Source organism: Emys orbicularis, chromosome 17 (assembly GCF_028017835.1).
Source record: "Emys orbicularis isolate rEmyOrb1 chromosome 17, rEmyOrb1.hap1, whole genome shotgun sequence".
Taxonomy (NCBI): Eukaryota; Metazoa; Chordata; order Testudines; family Emydidae; genus Emys; species Emys orbicularis.
Window position 1 is genome coordinate 4,312,006 of NC_088699.1, and position 10,108 is coordinate 4,322,113.

Here is a 10,108-nt window from a genome sequence, read left to right on the forward strand (position 1 = left end):
GTCTTACTCATGTGGTATAATTTTATGCACATTAATGGTACCACAGAAATCAATAAGACTACTCACACAAGTAAAGTTAAGAATGTGCCTAAATTGATATATATAAACTGTTACACAAATAATGAAGTGAAGCTGATGAAAAGCTGCATGTACTTTAGTTATATTTATAATGTGAATTAGTTTTTTTTTCCTACAGGCAGATTTAATTGAAATATAACTTTCACATGGAGAATTTGGAATAGTGAATAAATTATTGGATATTTGGATATTGTGAAAGAAATGAAGAGAAATTTAAGTGACAGTTCATCTCGTAGCACAGCAGGTATCAATTACTTTTTATTACTGTACAATTTGAAAATCATTTTATCAATGTATTTACTCAATTCTGCAAACACTTCCTACTAAGCCAGTCCCCTGTGCTCAAATAGAGTTCCACTAAATATGTACCTTACTGGAGGGTTGAGGTCATAGTGGTAATGTTGAACTCAGTGGAACCATTCAGAGAGTGAAGAGTTTAGCACATGTGCAAGTGTTTGCAGGACTGGGGTTTTAGATTGTAAACTCTTCCCTTGTCTTCCTTATGAAGTACCACACCTTCAGGTGATATAAAATAAATAAATAAAGATAATAATAATGGATAGAAATGTTAATTAAGTAATTATCATTTACCCATTTTACGAATGGAAAATGTAAATTGTGTGTCCCTTAGCCAGAAGGATTTCATGGCTTTCCAACAGTATATGATACAGTTATTTTAATTTATATTTAGGTTGTCTACCTGTACCACTGTTCAATCAGAAAAAAAGAACCAGACAGCCGCTCACTTCAAATCCACTTAAAAATGAGCCAAGTACCAGCACTGTGACTCATAGTTATGACTTTTCTGCTAGAACAACTGGTAAATAAGATTTAAAAAAACCACAGCATTTAAGGCAATTTTAATTTTAACTTTATAACAACATTTTTTTAAAGTTTTAGCCATCTTTATCTAGAGCTCACAAGCAAGCTTTAAGTTTTCTGTAGAAAAATTCATTTTGTGAAAGAAAAATATGTTCTATTCTTTTCTGTCCCACAGTAAGTTTCTTTCTCCTCTGTATAATTAAGCCCTTTTAATGTGTGCTTGCAGGAAAGTTGACTTTTTTCTGTTTTAGAGAATGAAGTAGCATGTTGGCATTTAAATGCTCCTTGAAATGGTGACCTTTTGGTGTTGGGTGGTTTCAATAGAAATTCAAGGTCCTTGTTACAGGATGGAACATTTATAGTGTGCTATTGTAGTCTTATAAAAGAGAAATAATCTGTCCCCAATACTGTGTTTTTAAAAGGCTCTGACATAGAATTCTGCCAGGATTATTTATTGTCATCATTGTTATCCATACAATTACTGCTTAAAATAAAAATTTCTTTGTGCTTACTACAGACAGTTCTAAAACTGGTAGCTTAAACATCAGTTAGAAAAAAAGGTTAATTAAAACTCACTTTTGAAAAAAGTTGTGTAATATCAATCAACCAAATCCCCCACACAGAAGTGAAATGAAGACAGTCACATGGATGGATTTTAAATGGCCGGGTGAAACATTTTATTAAACTTAAACACAGGGGAGGTGTGCTACCCACCCATCACCCATATTCTCATATACTAGGCATTTTAAGTGGTTCCAGTGTGGGGGTTACAGGCTCCTACCAAATAAGCCATAACTTGGGTTACGCTTTCCTCGGCCTACCTTCCCTCCCCCACCATGACTCATCTTGCTCTGAGACCCTACCAATCCGACCCCTCCATCAAGGGGACAGAGAGTGCAGAAGGGCGAGGGCCTCCACCCACATGAGCCACAACGTCTGACCCTATCCCATGAGCCCAACGCCCATCAGCAAAATCCCATGTCTTTTACCTCTTGGAACCCTTATTTTATCCTTTTAATGGCACTGGAAACCGTCTGCATGTTGTGTTGAATTAGCAACTCCACCAAGTATCTCTGTTAGATACTAAGTGCATTTCTGCCTAATTTACTGTGGCTTGGAGGTACTACGAGGAAGGCTAAAAAGCTCTCTGTGCCTCTGGCAATTGACCCTTATGAGAGAAAAAATTACTTCCTGACCCCAAATGGGCAACTGGTGAGACCCACAGCATCTGTCAGGCTGGATTCCTTAGTTCAGGATGAGGCTGCTGGAATGGAGCCAAAAGAGGCTTCACGTGGCTCATCCTCCCTGTTATATCCCTGAAGCTGGGGGATGTGAGCCAGTCGGTGTCCCTCCCCTCCAACTGGCCAAGGGGTACCAAAGACTCCAGTAGGGCATGAGCACAGGAGGAGGTACCTGGTGTCCTTCAGCAAGTGTCTCCCTCCCTTACTGCTGGGACTGTCCCTTTCCCCACCAGCTCCATCACTTTCCCCCACCTGTTGAGGCAGGTGGGTGTGGGTGGCATTTGGTTTCTTATGATGCACAAAGCACATACATAACTCTTTGCAGGAGAGGGCCTAAGTATATTTAGTACATACACGTATTTTCAGTTTTTATCCATATGCCATCCTTTGTCTTTTAAGAATTAGGGTGGGAAGTTGCAAAGCCAGAGCTGGCTCAACTACAGAAAACAACGAACAGTGGGTATGTAGAACCAAACTTTTTTGCCTTCTAGTTTGCTTTTAGTGACTTATTCATTTAATTATTTCATAAAATACAATTTACATGTTTAACCTATAATCAGGCTGCTACTCTGTCATTCTAACATTTAAAATGTTTCTTTGAAAGCCAAATAGAACCTTCTATGGCTCCTTCCCTGTTGAAACAACAAAACACATCAAAGCCTCATATATCAAATACTGGAAAGAACCTGAATATTTTGAGGTTGGTAAAATTTAGAATTTCTTATTATCATTAAATAGAAAAATACTTATTCTTATATGAAAGTAAATCTGATATTTCTGATATGTTTCCATGTTCTTATAACATCCAAAAGAAACTTTCTGAATCTCAGATCATTGCCATGCTCCCCAACCTATATTCTAGTTCTGAGCCAATGTCCACTGAAATCAATGTAAATCTTTCCTTTGGCTGCAGTGCACTTTGGATCAGGCGTAAAAGCCTAATCCTGCAGTCTTTACACAGGCAGCACTCTAATAATCAATGAAAATTTCCCTTTCAGACAACTCTGAGTTGGCAATGTTGCTTATCTAATTTATCTTTTAACTAATAATTTATTTCTAATGGTATATTAGCCTCTTTGGGCACGATGACCAGCTATGTATACTGCAAATTTTGTATACTTTCAAACTAAATTTGCATTTTTATTTCAATGGTTTAAATTCAGCAAAACATTGTCTATTTGCTGAATCAGGAACTACATAAATAAATGCCTTAGAAATGAAAGGTGATCAATAGCAAGCCAGTAGAACTTCTGGAAGAATTAGGAAGAATTCCAGAGTCCAATTTGTTTCTTCTAATTTCAGATATGATTTCAAAAAATAATATTCAGTTGCAAAATCTGGATTCTTTAATTCACCTACCCATGTGAATTGATAAATGGTACAAATAAACACAATTTGTTGTTAGAATCTCAAAACATATACTGCACACATGGAAGGGTTTGTTCCTGCCTCCATGCCATAGGCCATATCGTGCCATGAATTTTCAAGCAAAACTTTTTAGCCATGCTGAATTCTGCTTAAAATTTGGTTGTCTGATATAGCCTCATGTGATGAACTCATACTGAGTAAATTGGGAGGTGTGGTTGTGAAGGAGGGCAATTATTGCTCATTATTTATACAGAAAAAAGTTTAAGCAAACTTGAATCTTAACTGAAAAGTCAGTATTGAGCCTTATTACAATCCAGGCAAGTGGTTGCTTGGGGCTGTGCTTTTTTGGAGGCCCCACATCCCATGGAAACACTCCCATCCACAGGATAGTTATCTCTTTCTATTTCCAGCTGCAAAATCAGTGGGAGAGTAAATATCTTTCTGACAAGACCTCCCTAACTTCACCTCCAGTGGCAGGACTGGAGGTGGAAGCAGTTAATTGGCTTTCTTTATGAAGTGTAAGGTCCTGAAATCATAAGGCCAGCCTTACAGCCAATTGTAGGAGGAATTTTTGAGCAGTGACCCTGGGATGAGGGTTCACAAAGGAATTATTTTCTATAATTTGGAGAACTTGCATTTACAGTGTATTGAATTTGAGAAAATCATTTTAAGGCCCTGATTCAGGAAAGCATCCCTGTTCAGGACATCAGTTAAGCACATGTTTAAAACCCATTGAAGTTAATGGGAGTTAAGCACATGTGTAAAATTAACCACATACTTAATCACTATCTTGACTAAGGATGAAGTTAAGCACATGTTTAAGTACTTTATCTGGGCTTAAAGAAATACAGGGTGTTTTTTTAAAAAGGTCACAGAATAATCTATGGAATGCACTTATATACATTTTGAATATGCAGGTCAATATTTCAATAGGTATTGTGATATTGAATCATATATAATGTTGCACTGCAGAGCAGAAGAAAAGAATACCAATGCTAAAGTTTGGAACAGAAATGAGCATATGTCGCCAAGTAGCAGAATCAATTTGATATCTGATAGTGGAATCATTCGAAAGTTTGAGAATATCTCAAATAGTCTGAGAACTGTTCAGCAGCACAAACTACCTGAGCATCATAAGGCATCACAGCATATTGAGACAACTGTAACAGGACAAATATGTTCATCCAAAGCACAATGGCCAGTTATATCCAGCACCACATCAAGAAGTCTACAGGATCATAGTCCAGCATATAAATTTAAACATAATATTCAACAAAATAAAGTTAATGAAAAACAATTTGATCATGTTCCAGAAGACAAAATGATTCAGGTAAAATTTTGGGGAGTAGGAAGGGGAAGAAATTACAGGCCTCAGGACATTTCCCGAGAAAATAATAAGGGGACAGATGCCTGTTGGGGGAGGGAAAGTTGTTTGAGGGAAGATGAAGCCACCATGAATTCTAGCTTTGGGAGGCCTCCATTAATTCAACTTTGGGAAACCTTGGAATTAAGATTTTCATATTAAAGTAACCTAAAATTTCCAAACATTCGCAAACAATTACCACTACGCCCTATGAGCACACACACACCTTGGTCAGCCTCCTGCTCAGAGTCCTGGCCTTTTCTTAGATATGTCCCAGGAAATTTTGGTGAAATGTTGGCAGCAACATTTTTGAATTGTGTTAAAGGAAGACATGCCCTCACTTTAATGTAATTTATTGAAATAATTTTTACTAGTGAAATAAAATTATGCTTCTTCAAGTCATATGTTGTGAGGAATGCAGTATAGTGGTATATAGTGGTTCTTATTCTTCAGCTGTTTGTTGAATGGTAAAGAGTTGCTCTGCTTTTAGAAAAACTGGCTTTGTCTCCTAGTTTCTGTAGTTGAAGTTATTTTCTGTAAGGAGAACAAATATATCTCTTTATGAGTATTGTACTCTAGTTTACTGTTCTTATGCATTTACAAAACCTTTTTCAAATCTGTTGGCATACTTCATAGCTCTTGTTAATGCAGCTTGTTAATAGAAATAGAAATTCTGACTGATTTTAATCTATTCTTCTGTTCTTTAAACCTCTATTTACATTTGGTGCATCCCTCACTCTTGCATTTCTTTTTTAATTTGCTAAATGCAATTTCCCTGTAAAAAATAGCACAAATTTAGACTAAACAATGTTTCCATTGCTTATGTTTTTAACAACAAAAATCCCATCGTACCTAAAGATATATCTTTCTTTTTCTCTGTACCCCCATGCCATGCCCAGCATTCACAAAGGAATGATAATTATCTATTTGGTCAATGTTGACTCACAAGGTAGTACAGTATAAATCAGAAACAAAATAGCTGTTCATTATTTATTAGTTTATTTGTGTATGTTTTAGACAACTGCTAGTCATGACTTTGTTTCTATCTGCTACTCAGTATGAAATAGGTGGCACAAATTTGTATGTTTCAAGCATGTTTATATTATTTCTTTGTCTTGCCAGCGATTGTTTTCCACTTGGCTGGACTCAAATCAGTGGTCTGGTGCATATCCATGGGATTTTGTCAAGTCCTACTTATTCTCTCCAATTAGTGCAGATTTTGGGACTTGTGTTCTGAAGTCATTTAGACACGTTAGAAAGTCCAATTCCTAAATAAAATCTTCATTTTATGAAATGCCTTTTGCATGGGTGTGGGTGTGAAGGAGGGTTGTGTGACCATTGTTTTGAATAGGGGTACTTATTTATTTGAACAGAAACAGTAGTCTATTGTGTGATTTTTGTGATATCATAAAACAAGTTATATTGGACAGTGGTTTATTGGTGTTTTAGTAATCTAAATAAATTAAGTAATGTGTTCATTTTAAATACTGGATAATTAACATAAGAACAATGTGTAACTGTCTATCTGACTTTAAAGACTGTAAAGGTCTCTATTTAACTTGAGTTCTCATCTTTCCCTGAAAGAAAGTTCCAGCATATCAATTAAAACTTAAAGAAAAAGACAATTCTCTGCGAATTATAAGTGCAGTCATTGAAAGTATGAAGCATTGGAGCCAGTATACTTATAAAACTGCACTATTATTTGAAGTGTTAGGTATGTATAGTAGTTTATGCTATAGTTAAGAATATTGGTGGGTCAGTCCCAAAAAGACAATGCAGTTTTTACTATAGAGCAACAATAGTCAAAATATTTAAAGAACCAGTTCTCAAATTTTGATTAATATTTGACCCATTTTCCTTTTAATATTGACAGGAGCCTCCAATTAATTTCATATCCGGACAATTGTCCATATATCAAAGATCACCAAAATATGAGCATGGCAAAAGGAAAAGTATCACCCTACAATATTTAAACTCTCCCCATCTTAATATTTCTACTATTGTCTTGATTTCTGTTATATTTTCTAGCCAAGGTTCAAGGGCAGTATAAAATGAATTGTGCTAATTTAATCAGTGACTTAGGCTGATAAAAAGAGGTGTGGAGTTTCCAGGGGATGAAAACTCTACTCAGGATTTGGTAGCATTGTGCAAAGCAGCCACAACTCCACTTAAAAGGTGGGTACAAAGGTAAAGGTATAGAGGACAGCACATCATCAAAAGTGAGCTGGCTGAAAAGGGGAGATGGCCACGGTGGCTAGAGAGTCTGCTGATATAGCTCTCTGAAGAAGTTCCTTTTGGTAGAATTCTCATGGGATGTGATACAAATTAAAATTGCCTCTCTCATTTGAAGGAACCCTTACACACAGCAGAGGTGAAAACACTACATGAATCCCAAAGGGATGAATTTCCCTCCAGCAGCAATGGGTTTAGCTGACACAAGAAAGTCCTCTTTACATCTCTCTGTGGCTGATTTGATTAACTGTGCCCACTATCTAAAATCTGTCTGTACTTAGAAAACTGATGAAGAATTTTATTGGTGAGGCTTGGACTTTGTCTATAACATCTGAACTCTTTGATAAAAGGATGAGTACAACCTACATTCTTCATATACCCAAGAGACTAATCCACACTATATAAAAAGCCATCACAACATCAGTTAAGAGTGTAGTAGCAGACTTTCTTTCTATTTTTCAGGATTATTACATTTTTTATAGAATTAAAATAATTAAAGCTTGAGACATTATTGAAGCTAAGAAACAGAAAGAAAATTTGCAATGAAAAATCCAGCTAGCAAGGGTACCAGAGTTCTGCAATAACTTTTTAATAGAATTAACTTGGGAATCAGTCAAAACCTGGAGTTCTTCTGAATTTGAATTATTTTTACAACCTATTTCACTTTTCACTTTTATTGACGTTACCTAAAAATAGAATTTGACAAAGGAAGCTGGAGATGACCAATTGTTTTAAGAGTTGGGGTGGCTGGGGATACCAAATGTAACATGAACTCATGGACTCTTTTACATTGGAAATGTTGGTTAAAAATTTTAATGGTTTAGAATTGATTTGCATATATGAGTAAGTACAGCTTTAAGAAAAACTGGATCTCTCGTGCACCAGTACCTAGGGAGCTAATCAGTTTATAATCATGCTTATGAAAAGTACAGTTTTTCACCTACTTCACAGAGACAAAATATGTGAATTTACTATTAGTGTGCCATATATAGCCCTTAATTTGCAGTAGAATTCCCACTGATGTCAGTGGAAACTGCTAGTTAGAAGACTGACATCAGTATGTTGCTTAGTATTTTTGTCTATTGAATATTAATGTCACTTAATATTTGTAGATCACAGGCTTTAATAGTGCTCTCATGTTTACATCCTCGTTTACTTCTTGACATATTGTTTAGGCACACTTGATTCTGCAGTCACACCTGGAGCATATGGAGCAAAAAGTTTTATCTTGAGAGATGGAAAGGAGAGTCTGCCATGTGTATTTTATGAAATTGTAAGTATTTTCTATGTTTATACAGAATATACTATACGTGGTGCAGTTAGGAGGTTAATAACATGTATTCTGTTAACACTAACTTCTAATGTATAAAATAAAGTTAAAAGCTATATTGTTCACTTTCCATACAAAGTGAACAAACTGCTTATTGGGTCTGTGGCAGTAAATACAGTTGCAGTTCAGGCAAGCCCAAACCCGTTTTGCCAAAACTTGTTGAGAAATGTTTGTGCAAATGTCTTGGGGCTTTCTCAGATCAAATTAAATTTGAGAAGAGTTTGTTTAGGTTGTGGAAAGCTGGATTGGGATTTTGGAGGGAAACAACTATAAAGCAGAGAAGTTATGGGGCAAAGTTCACTTTTTTTCAAGGTGTGCTCTGCATATTTTTATTTGTAGTTTACACACACCAACCCCTTGGTGCTACTGAGCTTTGGCAGTCCTCTAGAAAAGGTGTACCTGTTTGGATTGCATGAGCATGCCTTAATAGCACTGACCATTCAGAAATGAGGCTATAAAAGGGCCATGCAGTTCTGGGCTTGCATAATTGCCTTCTATCTATGGCTAGCTGCAGATGTAGGAAAATCCTCTTTGTACCCAGAGGAGTTTTATGTATATAATTTGGCCAAAGTTCAATTCTTCTCACAAAGGACTTATAGCAGGAAGTTTTCTGTTACCTCAATTTGTTGATTAATTTTTTTAAGGTAATTTGTGCATACTTCAGGGTAGACTTGGGCCAAAGTTTTTGTGGGTCTTTTGTCAGTGAAAACCCAGTATCTCCCATTTCTGTTCACTGTTAAGACATCTTTTCATCTAGCTTCGTGGTACTTGGCAACTTCCCTCAGAACATACTATTTTCCGCAGCTCCCTTCTTGTAATGGAACCACTTTTCCTAAGAGTTGTAGGGACAGCAATTGACAAAAGAAGAAGTTCTTGTGGTGTAGCTCCTGTGCAGTCATGCTGCCAGAGAGGGTCAAGAACTGCAAGGGACTGTAGAGCTGACATAGCCCACAAACATTACCTAGCCTCCGAACACTATTATTCTTCAGACATTTTGAAGAGCTTAGTTCATGTCAGAAAAGGGAATTAATTTTAACCTTTTGATTATTATGCTTTTGAAATAGGATCGGGAGCTTCCAAGACTAATTAGAGGTCGAGTCCACAGGTGCATGGGAAACTATGACACAAAAAGGAACATCTTCAAGTGTGTGTCTGTAAGACCTGCAACTGTTGTAGAACAAAGAACTTTCCAAGAATTTGTTAAAACTTCAGATGTCGAGATGAGAGAATGTGTGAAAACAATGAATGAAGTTTAAAGTAATGTTTATTTAAGCAATAATTTAAAGTTGAGATCACACTCCTGTTGATCAATAAGCATAAAGGCTGCACATCTTGAGCATTTACAAAAGCTCATATTAAAAGTATTCTTTTATTAAATACTTGAAAGCACAATTATAGTATGTGTTATGTAAAAATTAAAATAAAATTGTTCCGGTTTGTTTCTACCATTATATTTCTTTGTTTACTGTGCTAGATTTTTTGTTGTGTGGTTTGTTAGATTTTACTGAAGGAATATGGATCAAAATACAGGCAGTCCTCGGACTTACGACACAACTGGTTCCTTACAATTGTGTTGTAAGTCGGAACTCGGAACCGCAATCTACTTCACTGCGGGACCGAGCATCGTAAACTCGAAACCTATAGTCCTAAGTCGAATCGGGGTGTCCATGTAGA

At 36.3% G+C, this 10,108-nt stretch overlaps 1 protein-coding gene across 1 annotated transcript; it reads left to right on the forward strand.

The window, feature by feature from the left end:
* The first annotated feature begins 279 nt into the window (after positions 1-279).
* SPATA22 (spermatogenesis associated 22) lies at positions 280-9,690 on the forward strand. The gene is made up of 8 exons (XM_065418552.1): positions 280-322; positions 770-898; positions 2,541-2,601; positions 2,746-2,841; positions 4,482-4,839; positions 6,457-6,586; positions 8,280-8,377; positions 9,499-9,690. The coding sequence occupies exons 1-8, from the start codon at positions 280-282 to the stop codon at positions 9,688-9,690; spliced, it is 1,107 nt and encodes a 368-aa protein (XP_065274624.1).
* Positions 9,691-10,108: the final 418 nt, after the last annotated feature.

Coding starts and splice junctions, on each gene's coding strand:
- SPATA22 (XM_065418552.1), top strand. CDS start 280: ATGAAGAGAAATTTAAGTGACAGTTCATCTCGTAGCACAGCAG. Junction 899..2,540: donor CTTTTCTGCTAGAACAACTG/GTAAATAAGATT, acceptor TTGTCTTTTAAG/AATTAGGGTGGGAAGTTGCA. Junction 4,840..6,456: donor CAGAAGACAAAATGATTCAG/GTAAAATTTTGG, acceptor TTTCCCTGAAAG/AAAGTTCCAGCATATCAATT.